The sequence below is a fragment of the Acipenser ruthenus genome, chromosome 29, assembly GCF_902713425.1.
Source record: "Acipenser ruthenus chromosome 29, fAciRut3.2 maternal haplotype, whole genome shotgun sequence".
Taxonomy (NCBI): Eukaryota; Metazoa; Chordata; class Actinopteri; order Acipenseriformes; family Acipenseridae; genus Acipenser; species Acipenser ruthenus.
In genome coordinates this window covers 7000205-7016624 of record NC_081217.1, presented here as the reverse complement: position 1 = coordinate 7016624, position 16420 = coordinate 7000205, and the positions used below count along the sequence as shown (strand labels likewise).

At 41.4% G+C, this 16420-nt stretch overlaps 2 protein-coding genes across 2 annotated transcripts; both read left to right on the top strand.

The window, feature by feature from the left end:
- Window positions 1–1812: 1812 nt before the first annotated feature.
- On the top strand, window positions 1813–13287 carry LOC117406596 (transcription factor E2F1-like). The gene is made up of 7 exons (XM_034010780.3): window positions 1813–3443; window positions 4396–4486; window positions 4926–5145; window positions 5343–5495; window positions 5833–5947; window positions 6551–6776; window positions 11196–13287. The coding sequence occupies exons 1-7, from the start codon at window positions 3204–3206 to the stop codon at window positions 11438–11440; spliced, it is 1290 nt and encodes a 429-aa protein (XP_033866671.3). The 5' UTR covers window positions 1813–3203; the 3' UTR covers window positions 11441–13287.
- Window positions 13288–13423: 136 nt separating this feature from the next.
- On the top strand, window positions 13424–15520 carry LOC131702096 (N-formyl peptide receptor 3-like). Its single transcript, XM_059003939.1, has 2 exons — window positions 13424–13665; window positions 14213–15520. Exon 2 carries the CDS (start codon window positions 14235–14237, stop codon window positions 15351–15353), a length of 1119 nt encoding a protein of 372 aa, XP_058859922.1. The 5' UTR covers window positions 13424–13665; window positions 14213–14234; the 3' UTR covers window positions 15354–15520.
- The last annotated feature ends 900 nt before the right edge of the window (window positions 15521–16420 follow it).

The window sequence follows — 16420 nt, the reverse complement described above, 5'->3', positions numbered from 1 at the left end:
TTTCTTTATATTATATATGGATGAGAACCTCTGATATCAGTGAATGAGTTCAAATGCTGTATATAGATTCGAGTTGTTTTAATATACATTTTAGTTCTGTTTTTATTGTGCCATTAATTACTTCTACTCTCACTCACCATTAGAACCACAAAGTTCTTGAGCCATATTGATTAAACCTGAGCTCAAACATGCATACTATACTTTCACTTTAACTTCTATGCAAACATCTCTGCAAGAAGGTATAATGGGCCATCAACTTAGTAGAATGATCATAAGTAAGATTGGATAGTCTGTCTTTGTCAATATGAATGTTGCTTGAGCATGTCTGTAATAGGTGTACTGGGGTGCTGGTAGAATTGCAAAAATATCTCTTTTTTTGGGGGGGGGGGGGGGGGGGGGTAGATTTTGTTCCATGAATTAAATCTATTACCACAAGATGTCATAGTGGGACAACACCAAGAACTGCATTTGCCATTGATTTGACAATGTAGTCCTGTATCATTACTGTTTTGCACAGCACAGAAACTGTTCGCTTTTTTCCCTAACCCCAACCGTGTTTAACACTGTATTGATGATTTGTTTAATTTCTTTTACCGCTGGTAGCATTTCTAAATACATGCTTTGTATTTGATTTTAATTATTGTAAAAAATACTGTCATCTATTGGGATCAAATAAAAATTTTAAATCGATCATGTTGTAATGATTGGGTTTCTAAAAATTATGACGGTGAAAAATGTGTGAACTAGCACTTTTATAAAGTTTTTGTTTATAATTTATAGATGTATATTTATGTGATTAACATTCAAGCAATGCTATTACTGGGTCTTTTTTAACCCACCTATATGGATCAGATTAAGTAAAGTGAATTCACTGAAACTTCCTAATATGGATTGAAGTGCTGGATTCTCCCCAGCAACACTAATTTAATCTAATGCAGGCAGATGACTGCACTGTTCTCTATAGCAGGTGGCCTTATCAACATGCCCACCTGCTGTCTTCATATGGGCGGACAGTCGAGTCTGTAAGAATATCTCTCCAGTCAGGGCGTAGCAAAGTAGCAGAAGTCCCCTCTCACTACAGCGGGCAAAGTTGACTAATTGATCCAGTAAGACCTGTTCAAGGTGTTTCTGTAGTACCGTTTTATTGGACATTGTATTAGCACAGGATGCAATGGTTTGCTTTTGTTTTCAAAATGTTGGAAAATGCATTTAAAATGGCCCATTAGCCCCGCTGGTTTAGGTAAGACTTTATTCCTGTGCAAAGTTTGCAACGCAAATTAAAAGCATTTCTTATCATGTGTTACGATTACTGTGTTTATAAACGACCAATCTCGTGTGAACAAATTGGTTTATTTCTCGTTTTGTAAGTTTTCTTTTCATGTGTTAACTTACGTGATTGTGTAATACTGTCATTTATGTTATAAAGTAATAAAGCTCGTACGCAAAAAAAAAAAAAAAAACCGGAATGTGTAACACATTGTGATACCATACCTAGCTGATGTAATGCCCTTGGACAGATAACAATGTATTTTGGGAACAAAAAGGTAGTAGAACACAACCCGGAATAACACAACGATCGACATTCACTCTCTTCCTATTGGTTTGTTAGTAAAGTGCTGGGCCTATTGTGAACTTTAGAAAGTCCTTGGCGGCCCATGATTAGTCCACAAAACTCTCCATCAAATCACCAGAACGCCGCTTCCAACCTATGTCGTCAAGCTAGGAGGGACTCTCTCTAAGCCAATGGCAGTCCGGCACTGTGTGGTTTTTCCGTAAGGGTTCCTGCGGCTCTGCCAATCAGAATGAGCCAGGCGTCACATGTGCAGGTTTCGCGGCAAAAAAGATTTGGCGCGTAAACCCCTGCGCTTGCCGGATCAGCTGGTGCAGAACAACAGAAACAATAACACAGCGGTAGAAGGGGCAAGGTGATCGTCTCAAAAACACAGAGGGCAGATGCGGAAGAAACCTTTATTTTCCCTGGACAGGCTCTCGCCCAGAATAGTTCCCTTTTGGCTTTTTCTGTACAATCTCCACTTGCTTCCTGGATCGAATGACTGATGACAAAGTGGATGCAGCAGATAACGATCGGGCGGATCATTGCGGTGTAAAGTCTGCTTGAATGTCCAGATCCTTTTTTTAATCCACATATACTGTAATATAAATATTAACCATTTATGTAAAATATATGGTACTGTATGGTTGTAGAGAGAAAAGAAAACAAAAAAGAAATGACTGGGATAAATTAACAAAGAAGCACCCTAAATCTGGGCGAAAAACTAGCTTTTGTGCACGCTGAGCAAAAAAATGTTAACTATATATTTTATATAGTTTATTAGTGGTCTAAATGTGGAGACATAGTGAACCAGCACTAAGTAAAGCCAGGGGAGCTAACCTCAACAGTATGATTATAGAGCAACACGAAAACTACTCCGAGCAAGTCGGACTAGTTTGATCTCTCTGATGCATGTGCATTAACATGTTCGGAACTGCTTAAGCAAAAGGAGTGAATTGTGCATCTGAATTAAAGTAATATTTCCTGCTTATACAACTCGTAATTAATAACACAAAGTTCGATTTAGGCCAACGTAAACTGGTTTAGCTGATTGAGTGACACGTTTGTAATACTATATTGTCTGAGCTCTGGGAATAATACACACACGAATGATTGTTAGTGGTACTAATATTCGAGTCCCAGAATGACCTGAACTCCAGGGCCTGGGAAAGTGAAAACTGCACTTGCACAGCAGACAGCGCGGAGATCTAGATGAAGAAACATTAATCGCTGTTTACTGAACTTGCAGTACTTGAAATTATAGGAACTGCAAGAAATATAATATGCTACAGTCGGAAGGCATTTATAGTTAGCTGATTTGCTGTATTTTTGTAACTACAGTGACAATTTTTGTTATGATGTTTTAAAAGCAAATTTGCTTTTATTTGTTTTACATTATGCAATCAGATGTTCTGTGATGCAAGTTAAATGTATCTCTTAACCACAGCTTGGTCAACTTTTATTTGTTTTTATGTTGTAATGCATCATGGGAAGGAGCTGTTTCCTAATTTATACTTTTAAAATACGCTTTATTTTTTTGAAACCCCGAAGTTTTGTATCCTGTACAGATACAGAGATGCTCGACTTTTAACGAATAAACACAAAATAACAGCGACAGCTTTGCCTTGTTAAAAAGAGCCGCTGACGTGCCATGTCACAGCAGCTTGTATCCGGACAGACCTCGGAGGATCTTTTGGCTGATTTTGAGTCCATTTTAGAAGCTGGAGGTATCGATTTAGACCAGCAACAGATCGTCATTATTTCGACACCCGGAAATGTGGATTTGCACCCCGCAACCTCCGGTACGGGCGGTGAAATGTTGCTGTTCGCCACTCCACAGGGCCCAAGACCTGGGGATGGAGGAAGGAGACCCACCTTGGGGAGGCCGCCGGTAAATTGCAGCTTTTTTAATCTTTTCTTTACCCCCCTCGGGTCGTAGCAAGAGTAATGCTTGTTCAACACGTTTGTGTTCTTCTACAGCAGATTCAACACACATACAGTACATGTTGAGTTATTTACTGTATTAAATGGACAACAAAAACGAGTTGCACATTAAAGTTCAGTACAGTCACTGGAATACACACGTACTTTTTATTATTTTAGGTGTCAACTGCACTAAAAGGGACAGCAAGTAACCAATATGAATAACACTAAACACATATATTTTTTACTTATTGGGGCATGGCAAGCAGGAGCTGAAGGTTACTTTATTGCCAATCAACGAGCCTAAACTTTGAGATTTAAAAAACGGACTAATATCAACATGTAATTTGTTAAATGTCCACTAGGTGGCTTAAACGTTGTGTTTAAATACATTTCAACAATCTGAGGAATTAGTTTGCACCCCAGGTGGTAACACAGGGCCATATACCCACAACTTTACCCACTGCTTTTGTTACGTACAGTACTGTCATTGAAGAGTTTATAAACCGTGTCTTAGGTTAAACAGTGACTGCAAAATGTGAAACTTGAAAACAAATGTGAAACTCTTCAAACAGTTTAAAGAGGCTTTGTGAACTGCAAACCTGATCTCATTATTTAGAATGGGTGTAGTCCATAAAAAAAAAAAAACTCCATAAAATAGGCCTGTAGTATAATATGCCGCAACCTGTAGACAAAAGGTATCGTTATGGGTTTCCCCCCTATCTAAGCCAGGAGTATTTCACACATTACAACACCATGCTGAAATTTAGCATCTCATGCTTGCATATTTTGTGGGCAGCAATATAGCAACAAGTCAATGCCACTGCTGAGTATGTAGCAACATAATTGTATTCACTGTAGTCTGAAGGTGAATGTTTTGTTAACCTGACCTGTTTGCTGATGTCCTGTGACTCTTGCAGGTAAAAAGGAAGCTGGACCTGGAGACTGACCACCAGTACGTGGCAGAAACCAGGCAGATTCCCCGAGGCAGGGGTCGGGTGGGAGAGGCAGGTATGCACTAAATAAAGCAACCTCATTTCAAAACTCTCAGCAGTTTGTAGCACAGAACCAAGATAAGCCTGCAACAGAAAGTAACGCAACATTCCAGCTGCGTGTGGAACCCAAAATCAAGCCCCCCCCCCCCCCCTTAGAATGCATACGCATTTAACAGGAAATCCTGGAAAAGTATGTTTTTGCTTTAGTTAGTTTAAATCTGGTTACCTAGCTGTAAAGAGACAGCTACTTTACCCTAATGATCTGCTCTAATTCTCCTGCTTTCCCAACCTATTTAAATTTGGAAACCTGCCTTTAATCAGCCCTGAAGCAGTAGTTTACAAAACTGACGTCTGGGTTAAAGACATCCGTACAGGTTTGGGTATGTTTCCAGATGAAAGCATGGGTTCCTGAGCCTGCTGTGCTGTTGTGTTACCCTGATGTTCTCCCTCCCCAGGAATGAAGTCCCCCGGTGAGAAGTCCCGCTACGACACCTCCCTGAACCTGACCACCAAGCGCTTCCTGGAGCTGCTGGCCCAGTCCCCCGACGGCGTGGTCGACCTTAACCTGGCTTCGCAGGTGCTGGAGGTGCAGAAGAGGCGAATCTACGACATCACAAACGTGCTGGAGGGAATCCAGCTCATCACCAAGAAATCCAAGAACAACATTCAGTGGCTGTGAGTCTCGCCCGGCAACGAGCTGGTTCCCCAGTGTGGAGTCCCTGACTCAAGCTCAATGGCACCTTTAATACTGTAAATCAGAGCTCCCTGCTGGATTTCAGCGCCCTCATGTTCAATAAAAAAAAGAAACACTCAGCTTGACATTAGATAGCTGTAGGTTGTGCGTACAGAGTCTCTGTCTTTCTCTTTCTTAGGGGCAGTCGTCTGGATGGGGTGTCTGGTGCCCAGTACCAGGCGCTGGTGAAGGAGGTGAGTGATCTGGGAGAGACAGAGCAGAGACTGGACGAGCTCATCACAAAGTGTAACCTGCAGCTGAAACTGCTGACAGAGGACCCGCAGAACAAAAAATATCCTTCACTGAATGAGCCGGTGTGCAGGCAGTAATGGGGCTAATATGTTTCTTAATACATTCAATGTTAGTCCAGAGTTAAAGATGTTAGCTTGAGTGGAACTAGTAGCAAAAATATAGTTTTGTTTCATTTTCTCTTCAATTTTTAACAATCTACTTTAATTGGGGGGGCGGGGGTGGGGGGGGAGCGGCTTAGTTGTGTCTAAAACTTCCATTCCAGTGAGACGTTTGAACTGGAGAGAAAGCTTAGAAACTAGCAATGTGGTGGAATGGATCCAGCTATCTGGAAACTAAACACTTTCGACTTTGCTGCCAGTCTCCTTAACCATGCACACGTCAGCGTATGTGATGTGTCAGGACCTGAGGAACACAGTGGACCCCCCGGACCAGCTGCTGATGGTGGTGAAGGCCCCCCCTGGAACACAGATGCAGGTCTCGGACCCCAGTGAGGTAAGGCGGGGAGAAGCAGGGGTTCTGGAACCATTACCCAGTCTTTCCACTCTCCATATCGCATTGATCCCTGGTTTCACAGATCCCAATTAGAACTAATATTGGACTACCTAATAAGTCCAGGATTACTGTGTTTGTTTGAAAATGTGTGCCATTTGTTCCATACTGCAGGTCATTGTTTTGTGTTTCATTTATAATATTTTGGTGCCACCTACAGGAAGAAAGTTAGAATGACTCATTAAGTTATGTGAATGATCCGTTCTGCACCCCCCTAGTGGTCAGTATAGTATTATTACTGTACTGTATTTTGAAACTGTCAAGCTAAACCCTTCATTGCTTTGTCTTCAATAGCTCATTAACAAAGGTGTGTATTGTAAAGTAGTGTGTGATAAATTAGCATTAATAGAGGTTTGCTAGAAAGGTTCTGTCTTTTTTAATATTGTTTCAGTTGTAAGTATACACCCATAACACAGACAAACATTTCAGACAGACATTCATTTCGGTGTTAGTAAATCTATATATATATAATATAGATTTTTACTATTCTGATTAAAGCAACCTAAAATAAACAACAAACACAAAAAGTGCTCTTTGTATTTCAAGGGGATGCAGATTTCTCTGAAAAGCCCCCATGGTCCCATCGATGTGTTCCTGTGCCCAGAGGATGGGGTAGGAGTCTGCAGTCCTGTGACTGGCAACAGCCCTTCCAAAGCAGCCAATCAGGATCTATTACTGCATGCCGTAACCCCAGTAACCACCACAGAGTCTCCTGCCTGCAGCTCCTCCCAGGAAGTGTCATTGGCTCCCGTGTTAATTCAGAGCGGACAAGGTGAGTCTGAAGTGTTGAACATTTCATCAGATCTGCAGACTGGAGTCATGGGGTGTAAACAGAACATTTACCCATGCTGTAAAGTTTCCTCTGGTTTCTGTAGCATACAAAACTAAAGTACAACAAAGCGTACAGTAGCCAGTCTTTTCATTTTCATTTAAAGGAGGAGGCTAGAAATCCTAAGTAGAAGGCAGGGGGGCATGGGGGTCCTCCCCCAGTGCGGGTGCAGGGGGGCATGGGGGTCCTCCCCCAGCGCGGGTGCAGGGGGGCATGGGGGTCCTCCCCCCAGCGTGGGTGCAGGGGGGCATGGGGGTCCTCCCCCCAGCGTGGGTGCAGGGGGGCATGGGGGTCCTCCCCCCAGCGTGGGTGCAGGGGGGCATGGGGGTCCTCCCCCCAGCGTGGGTGCAGGGGGGCATGGGGGTCCTCCCCCCAGCGTGGGTGCAGGGGGGCATGGGGGTCCTCCCCCCAGCGTGGGTGCAGGGGGGCATGGGGGTCCTCCCCCCAGCGTGGGTGCAGGGGGGCATGGGGGTCCTCCCCCCAGCGTGGGTGCAGGGGGGCATGGGGGTCCTCCCCCCAGCGTGGGTGCAGAGGGGCATGGGGGTCCTCCCCCCAGCGCGGGTGCAGGGGGTCCTCCCCCCAGCGCGGGTGCAGGGGGTCCTCCCCCCAGCGCGGGTGCAGGGGGTCCTCCCCCCAGCGCGGGTGCAGGGGGTCCTCCCCCCAGCGCGGGTGCAGGGGGTCCTCCCCCCAGCGCGGGTGCAGGGGGTCCTCCCCCAGCGCGGGTGCAGGGGGTCCTCCCCCAGCGTGGGTGCAGGGGGGCATGGAGGTCCTCCCCCAGCGTGGGTGCAGGGGGGCATGGGGGTCCTCCCCCAGCGTGGGTGCAGGGGGGCATGGGGGTCCTCCCCCAGCGTGGGTGCAGGTCGCAATGCCCTGCACCGAAAATGAATTTCAGGATTTTGCAGGGGTCTAAAGCGTCATATCCTGGGCCTAAATATGTGCCTTAACCCTTTGCGGTCCATTTATTAATCGCGCGTCAGGCACGCCAGGTCTAATTAATTAATTTTCACACGCGCAGTTAATTTTATACGCGCTGTTTAAAAGTATTTTTTTTCACAGTCAAACGGGTTTAAATGGCCCTGCATATCAACAAAGCAGCCTTTTGTTTGCTATAGCGTTCAGCTGTGCAAGAAATAAATAATAATAATAATAATAGTCGTACATACCGATCGATCATCTCCAGATCACTCGTTTTATCACCAAACTCCTCAATAATGCGATCCAAGTCATTATTTTATTACTATAACATCTGAAAAAAGCTCTGCAAATGTCCATGATAGTCTCAGTGCGCTGACGCACTTAGCCAGCTTGTTTATTATGGACGCCCATTATCTGATACCTGATACCATGTATGACTATTCATGAAATACGCCTTTTTTTTTTTTTTTTTTTTTTTTTTTCGACTTGTCTCGGCTCCTGTCGCTACCACTCGGCAATTGAATGGTTTTCTCGGCTTTTTCCGGAGAAAAAACGACTAAACACCCGTTTATTGCGTTGCTATAATGATGTCGGACCCAGTCCGACAAAGGACCTGTGAGGAATAATTGCAATGTCGGACCCAGTCCGACAATAGACCGCAAAGGGTTAATAGGGACCCAAAATTCAAAATAAGTGTATAATTTAAAAAGTAATTACAAAATAAAGTATTTATATTACAATTTTAAAACCACAAACTTGTCTTAGCACACAGTCAATTTCAAAGTAAGTAAAGTCCACATATTTAAGCAAACTGTTTGGATTTGCAATAATTTATTGCACAGAAAAAAGCGGTGAAAGAAAGACAGAACCAGACACCAATGAAACAGAGAAATTATATTTGAGGTACAAAAACAAACAATGTCACATTGATACCATAATACCAAGTGAGCCAGCAATTTCTAAATTAAAGACACAAGATATGAAGCGGTATTAATTGGTAGTAAATTTGAATACAGAAAAGGTAAGCCATAAGCTCTCTTTTGTTTTCTATTTTTTCATGTATTCCATTTTTTCTTTTGCATTTTATACAAACAAAAAACTAAACAAAAACAAGACCAGTTTTAAGTTTGTAAAAATATTCATGGAACCAACCAGTCCTTACGTTTATTTTGAGTCTTCCAAGATTCTGAGTATACATACTTTCCCATGTCGTAGTTTCTCATTAACTACAGAGTCAGAGAACGCACAAGTCCATAAATAAATAAATAAATAAATAAATAAATAAATAAATAAATAAATCATTTTAAAAAATGCGCTTGCGAGAACTGCGATTTCGAACACTCTTGATTTTACAGTTTTCAGAAGTTTGTTTGTTTCATTTTCTGTAAACATTAATGCGATTTCTACAGTAAGTTGTAATTTTTTCTTTTATTTAATATTTTTTCAATTCTGTTGCTTTGATTAAAATAAGTACCAATAAATAATGTATTGGCATTTACTTAAACAACGTAGTTTGAAAGTAAAAGTCCAGTACATAAATATCAAGTAATAGGTATATGAAATGGAAAAACATGGACATTACTATCAAATTGAAAAGAGTAATGTTGAAATGGAAAATCACTTTGGTCCACAAATTACATTTATATACACAAGTGTCTCTTATTTCTTACTCGGTTTATTAATACAGATTAGTATGAACCGACACACCACTTCCTTAGGAGATTAGCATGAGCTACTGTAGGAAATCCAGCTGGTGCTCGCAGTCTGCCGCCAAATACTGCAATACACAGAGTACTAGCTTTAATTTATATTAGATATGAAACAAAAACACATTGGAAATGTGAAAAAACACCAAGTTATCAAAAGTGCCCAGCCATTTGAAGTGGAGCTATCAAAAACACAAGCCAAGTTTCAAGAAACCATTGGGGCAACCTTCCCAGCACAAAGCAAATAGGCACAACTGTAAAACCGATGGGGGCCAAGGTTCCAAGCCCGGATTATCCAATGTGCTGTAGGTGTGCTTGCACAGGGCCCTGTGCTCAAAGAGTCCATGATAATGAAAAAAAAAAAAAAACACACAATACGCATTCAAGCACCTTTCCATTTGTCCCTCGGGGGCTGCCACCGTGGTTTAGTTACGCATGAGAAAATAAAAACGAATGCACTTAAACAGTAGATCAATGTTCTTACATTTTGTATACTGTGTATCTATGTTTGCAGCATGTCTTTTTTTTTTTTGATGGCCAGTAGACAGTGGCACACCAGCGCGTCTATACCCAAGCGTCAATTCCCTTTTTCCTGGGTAAAGTACTTTCTAGCATTACTTTTAGTATGAAAATACCCTCCCTCCCCCACTGTTGCTCTTGCCTAATATAGAAAGAAAATATGGCTGTTTTGGGAAGACTTGGAAAGTGTGACATCACCAGAAGAGGAGGAAGAAGAAGAGATTCGTACTGTACACAAGTCTGAACATACATTTCCATTTGACTTGAACTTCTTAAAAAGGGAATTTAGATATTCTAAAATAAAGAACCTTTGTCTTTAATCAATGTTAGTACCGTGTCTATTTACACAGATAGATAATCACAGTATGTGTGTATGCGGATTTGTATGTGCGTGTGCATGTGTGGGGGTGTGCTTTTTTATCTGTATCTACATCTTGTGTGTAAGCAGTCAATACTAGACCACAGTTTTACAGCAACTGAATACACAGCAAAAGATCTGAGAGATACATCTTGTACCTCATATAGTGATATTTTTCATTTAATAGACTGAATCAGCAAAACAAAGCACATCAAAATAAAATAATCAACATTCATATTAATTAATTGTGCAATGCAAATATCGTTTCCTGAATTAATTACATATGCTAGGTTTTAGATCGATCTAAGTCACTGCATAAAACATTTTACAATGCTATAACATATACTCCCTGTATTTCAGAGTAAAAAAGACGGTCTTGCATAGAAAACACAGGTCATAACTCTGCTGTACGGTTACTGATTGTACAGTTAAACCTTTATCACCAACATCGCTTGTAAGCTCGAAACTGAAAAGATAACTCCGGAAACGAAATGAGGTGGTGTAGTGGCAGTGTAGTTGCAGGAGTGTTGATCTTAGTAATGTCTAGAAACTCCAAAAAAGAGAAGATTAAATATCACGGGTAAATACAGCGAGTCTTAAAGCTTTTCGGCACAGCCAGTGTCTGTGTTCAATATCGCTGACTTCACAATGTGCATTCCACTATGATCAATGTTACTGACGTTGTAGCAGATGAAGTAGCTAGTGCAATGCAACTTCCTATTAAGTATCTTGTGGGTACTGGGAGGTATCTGATGTATAGATCTTGCTGCACACTGATAAAGGCAATGTTGATCCGCTTAGGTTTTGCTTGAGTTTTTATTTTTTTATTTTTTAAACCATCACTTATTTTCAATTTCCCTACAGAGCCTCTGCTGACAAACGCTTTATCTCCACTGAGGGGGCTACCTGACTTTGGTAACCTTTCACCTATGATGTCTTCCAGTTACCAGCTGGATAGGAACTCTGAGGATTTCTCCCTCCCATTGGATTCTTTTATCAACCTTTCCCCACCCCAAAATCATGACTATCATTTTGGATTGGAGGAGGGGGAGGGTGTGAGTGAACTGTTTGACTGTGACTTTGGAGACTTGACCCCTTTGGATTTTTGAAAGATGTACAGGAGGGGAGGGGTAATGTAATGAGTCTGGTCACAGTAATGATGCTTATCTTGTTCTCATTTGTTTCTTGCTTATCACTTCAAAGCCATGGCGGTTCCCAGCTCGCTTCTACTTGGTACGCCATTTGTCTGATTGGATGCCGAATAAATACAGACGTCTAGTCCCTTGTTGTGTAGCTTGAAACTGGGCCAATCACAAACTCTGAAGTTGTAATGATTCTTGCCTTTTTCACAAAGTGGTGGGGCCTTCCACTAGAGTGATCTATCCTGGCACTTAAACTCTTGATGAAAATTTTGGAGGTTGGTTTCCAACACTACCAAAGTAGTCAGGTGGTTTTGACTGCAAGTTCTTTGCAAAACCAATTTCCATTCTTCTAATAAAAGACTTCAGTGGAACCGCCAGTATGCATGATTAACAAGCAAGTAGTTCAGATGCACCTGAACCAATTTCAGGCGCTTCACAATTAAAAGTCAAGCTTTAATGTTAAAGATTACATTGATTCAAATGTCATTTTAATGTGTGTTTTTTTTAATATAAAAGACTCCCTGTCTGTGATTCTCATTTTCCTCGCTTGAGCTTGTCTGGAGATTCCGAAGTGACTCATTCCATTTAAATCACATGACAATGTGACCTTTCAACTCTGCCAGCCCGGCCCACTCCCTATATCTATACATGTAGAGCAGGTGGGGCTGGCAGAGTCGAAATGTTACACGATTTGAATAGAATGAGGAAGGGCAGCATTTAGGATTCTCCAGGCCAGGTAAAAGCAGATTCAGAGAAAAAATAGAACTTAACAAAGGAGCAACAGAACCTAGAAGCATTCAGAATTATTGCAAACCCTTCTAATAATGACATCTCTAGCTGCATGCTCTTCACTGTCTGACCAAGGCAGTCTAGTGTGTTAGGATGTTATTAAAGGAGCTGTGTGTTTTGACAGTACTATATGTTTGGAAGGCAAATAACTTCTATTAACTACAGTCCAAGCTCATTTCAAAAAGACACAATGTACTGTCTTGTAGTAATAGTATCTGAAATCCTGTTGCACCTTCTCATTTTAGAGAATGCTGAAGGTCATGAAGTCTATCTTAATTATCTAAAACAGAGCCACCTTTTAAACTTTGAATCCTGCTCTATCTCAGACTTCCCGCATGTTCAGAGCCCTGCGAGAGGGGAACTGCAGCAGGATCAATAGTTACAGAGCTGTAGCATTCGGATCACTAAATGGGTCCCGAATGCAAAGCTAGAAACTAGAACTGGAAAGCATAGTAAGTGGCCAATTAAAGAGCCCTTGTTTCTAAGAAGAAAGAACAAAAGACCTGGGAATAGCTTTTATATTTTTTTAAATTTTGTAATAGATTAGTTTCTTGCCAAGATTCAACCTTTTAGTTTCTAATTGGTAGGACTTAATTTAAATATGGTTCCACAGAGGTTTTTGTAAGGCACTTTTTTGTACTGTGTGATGTAAATTTGTTTTTGAATTTGTTGGTGTATATTGTTTTAATTATTTAATCTTAGGCATATTGATCTGATGATAGAGTTGCTTTATTTTCATGTACAGAATTTGAAATGTTTTTTATAGTGGGGTTTATACATTGTCATTTTTTGTTTGCTTATTGAAAGAATAACTTAAGGCTGTTGTGTCCTTGAAAATACAGCAATGTTCCTATGGAGTTTTTTCTTTTATTGTTTGACAGCCATGGGATAATGCTCCCATCTAAATAAGGTGCGGTTGATCAGTTTATTACTTTTGTAAAATTGAGTGGGAAGAATCATGTTATGCATTTGTGGAAGTCAGATTTTGACAATCCAAAAAAAATAAAAAATAGATTTGAGTAATATTAATATGAAACCCTCCGATTCATTGCTAACACAATACAAACCGATTTCCTCTTTAGTGAACTCAACGAGGGCTACATCAGTTCCAGTCAGCCCAATCTCCCTGTAGACTGGCAAGGAACTGGACCCTCTTGGTAACAAGGTGTATTTTCTAAGTAAACTTGCTCAGTGATGTCATGGGAAATCATGCTGAACTGCTCTTTTGGTCTTCTAGAGATTTCTAATGCAGACACTTCCTGCTCCACTGTGATTTGCGGTCCTGACCTTAAAGGCTCTTACTAAAGCAAGTTAAGAATTTCTTCTAACTGAAGGTTCAGAAGGGACGCAACCAGCAAGTTGGATCAGTCCACTGTTGACCATCAGTCTGCACTTGAAAAGCTGTAAGTTGGGCAAGATTTTAAGTTAATCATTTTGTAGTGTCCTGTTAATTTGGAAATGCATATTAAAAAGTTAAAACTTAACTCTTCACCTAGAGGAAGAGCTTATTTACTATTTATTTTTTTTGTATCCTCTTTTTTAATATGTATTTATTTTTGGAACACAATCTGGAATGCTTTCATTGTAATATGCAATGGTTAAGAAAACACTGCACACACACTTCTGCTCTCTGCAAGTCACGCTGGGCGATCGTGTGACCACAAGGCTGTAGAGCACAGTGTATACTGAATCTGTCAAAATACAGTACAGTTCATGAAGACAATTTGGAGTTATATTAAGTGGGGTGGAAATCAATTGTATAAATGTTACATTTCCTTGCTATTCAGAGGAGTGTGATATTAACCAAAGTGATATTATCAGGAGCTTGTTCCCATCGACTCCCGTTATATTGCAGTCGGGACATTTCAATCTGATTTCAATAAGCGGGGCGTGGTATTAACCAGAGTGATATTCAGCAGGTTTGACTATCTCCTGCTTGTTTGAGAACAGGGGCTGACACTTTGGGAAGAAAATGACTGTGACTGGGGAGCCTCCGAAACAAGGCATTGGGAATCCTGAAGAGGTGGTGCACTACTTAAACCTGCTCCTCTGCAGCCTCATCTTCATCGTTGGGATCACTGGGAATGGGATTGTCATCTGGCTTACCGGCTTCCAGTTGAAGAAGACCGAATTCAACATGTGGTTTCTCAACCTGGCACTGGCAGACTTCTTCTTCATCCTCTGGCTGCCTCTTCGAATGGTCAGTCTCTTCCTGCGCCGCTGGCCCTTTGGTTTAGCGCTTTGCAAAGGGTATTACTTCCTTTCCACTGTCAACATGTACACCAGCGCCTTCATCCTGATGGCCGTCAGTATTGATCGCTGCATCGCAATGGTCTACCCGCTGTGGCATCGTAACCACCGACCAAAGCGACTCGCTCAAAAGGTTAGTCAGTGCCTGTGGGTCCTGACCTTCGCCATGAGTCTGCCTTTGGCTTTTTATTCAACACTTAAAGAAACCAAAAAGAACGTTTCGATCTGCTTTGTGGATATATACGTCGCCAGCAATGTCTCGGACACGCAAAACAGCACTTCTCAGAGGGGACAACAAATGCTGGCCAATGTTTTAGCGGTCTTCCTGCCCATTTTCATTTGTGGCTTTTTAATTCCCCTTGGAGTCATCACCTCCTCCTACTCAGTCATTGCTTATAGGATGAAAACTGAGCGGCTCCGCTTCAATAACCTCTACAGATTGCTTGCGGCAGCCGTGCTCTCCTTCTTCATCACCTGGTTGCCATCTCGCATTCTTGGGATAGTCCAAGTGATCGCCATTTACTCCCTAAGAAAGGAAGTGCTCCAACATTTACAACTGTACCTCCCTCTGGCCTCGAGCATTGGCTACATAAACAGCTGTATCAACCCAATCCTGTACGTGCTCCTCAGAAAGGAGTTCAAGGACAAGCTGTGGGCTCTGAAGGAATCCATGCTCAAAAGATTGCGGGGGATAAAGGACTCAAGTAATGTGAACTCTACTGAAAGGGAGCTTAGCCTCAGCCATACCTGCCCCCCTTCTAACCGTCTGCATACTGTGAGCTTGCAAGGAAATAGAACTGTGAATACAGGCTCAGATATTAACAGCAATAACCAGGCTTAAAATATTGTTATAACATACTTAAGATTGCTTATAACAAGCGCTTATACAATAGTTAATGCTTCTGAGTGTGTTTATGAAGGAATGTTTTTTGATTAATGTGTAACACTTTCCTCCAAATTGTTACTGGCACTTTTTTTTCTTGAAACAAATAAAAAAAAAAAAAATTTAAACCACCAATTCCTGTTTGGAGTTTGGTTATTACTATGCAATTGCACATGTGGTGAAATCAGGAAAACACATTCAAAATACCCAGTAACACATTTGTAACGTTTAGCAACTTTCTGAAATTTCATTTTTTAATTACTCAAGTTAAACCGCACATCGTCGATTTGCACAGAGCCAAATGATTCAGCAACAGCCAAACTTCCAGGAGCATCTACACATAACCCTTAAATCACAATTCTAATCATTACTTTTAACTTACCCCGAACATCAAAGTCACTATTAGATTGCAATCCCAATCTTTAAGTAGCAGTTATATGACTCAACCACTGAGCTGTGGAAACTTAGTTCTCGTCGTTTGCCGAAGTGAGCAAAAGATCATAACAGATTTAGAGATTGCGCTATTTCTGCTGTGTTATCAGATACAACAGCAGCAGAAAAAACATTTGTTAATTCTGCATACAAGGTTGTTTCTCTGTTTTGTAACATTAACATACAGGTTCCTTCTTCCAAAAACTGCTGTAAATGCTTTGAAAGTACAGTGTAAGTTGCGTAGTGCATTTTAAACAACAGCTCGGTAAGGATATGAAATATCTCGCTGACGTATTCTTGTTTAGAGTCACTGGGTATATCCTTTTTCGGTTTCGGTCATTACATCCTGGGGACAGAATTAAAAAGCCCTCCTGCTGCCTTTATAAAGTTGCCAAACATGCCTTCTCTCTAAGTACACCAGAGTGTAACCATTAATCTGTCCCCCCTGCAGCACTTTTCCACCCCAGTGGATGTAAGAAATACTACATTCATATTTCTTACTGATGTATGCCTTGCAGCCAGCAAGGGAGTGTTACAGGGGGGCAGGTTCATAGTTACACTCTGGTGTACCAGCTGTGCCTAGAGAAAAGATG

Excerpts from the sequence above, each read along its gene's own strand:
- LOC131702096 (XM_059003939.1), top strand. The coding sequence starts at position 14,235 with ATGACTGTGACTGGGGAGCCTCCGAAACAAGGCATTGGGAATCCTGAA.
- LOC117406596 (XM_034010780.3), top strand. The coding sequence starts at position 3,204 with ATGTCACAGCAGCTTGTATCCGGACAGACCTCGGAGGATCTTTTGGCT. Across the intron at positions 4,487-4,925 it reads GGGTCGGGTGGGAGAGGCAG|GAATGAAGTCCCCCGGTGAG; the intron begins GTATGCACTAAA and ends CTCCCTCCCCAG. Across the intron at positions 5,948-6,550 it reads AGGTCTCGGACCCCAGTGAG|GGGATGCAGATTTCTCTGAA; the intron begins GTAAGGCGGGGA and ends TTGTATTTCAAG.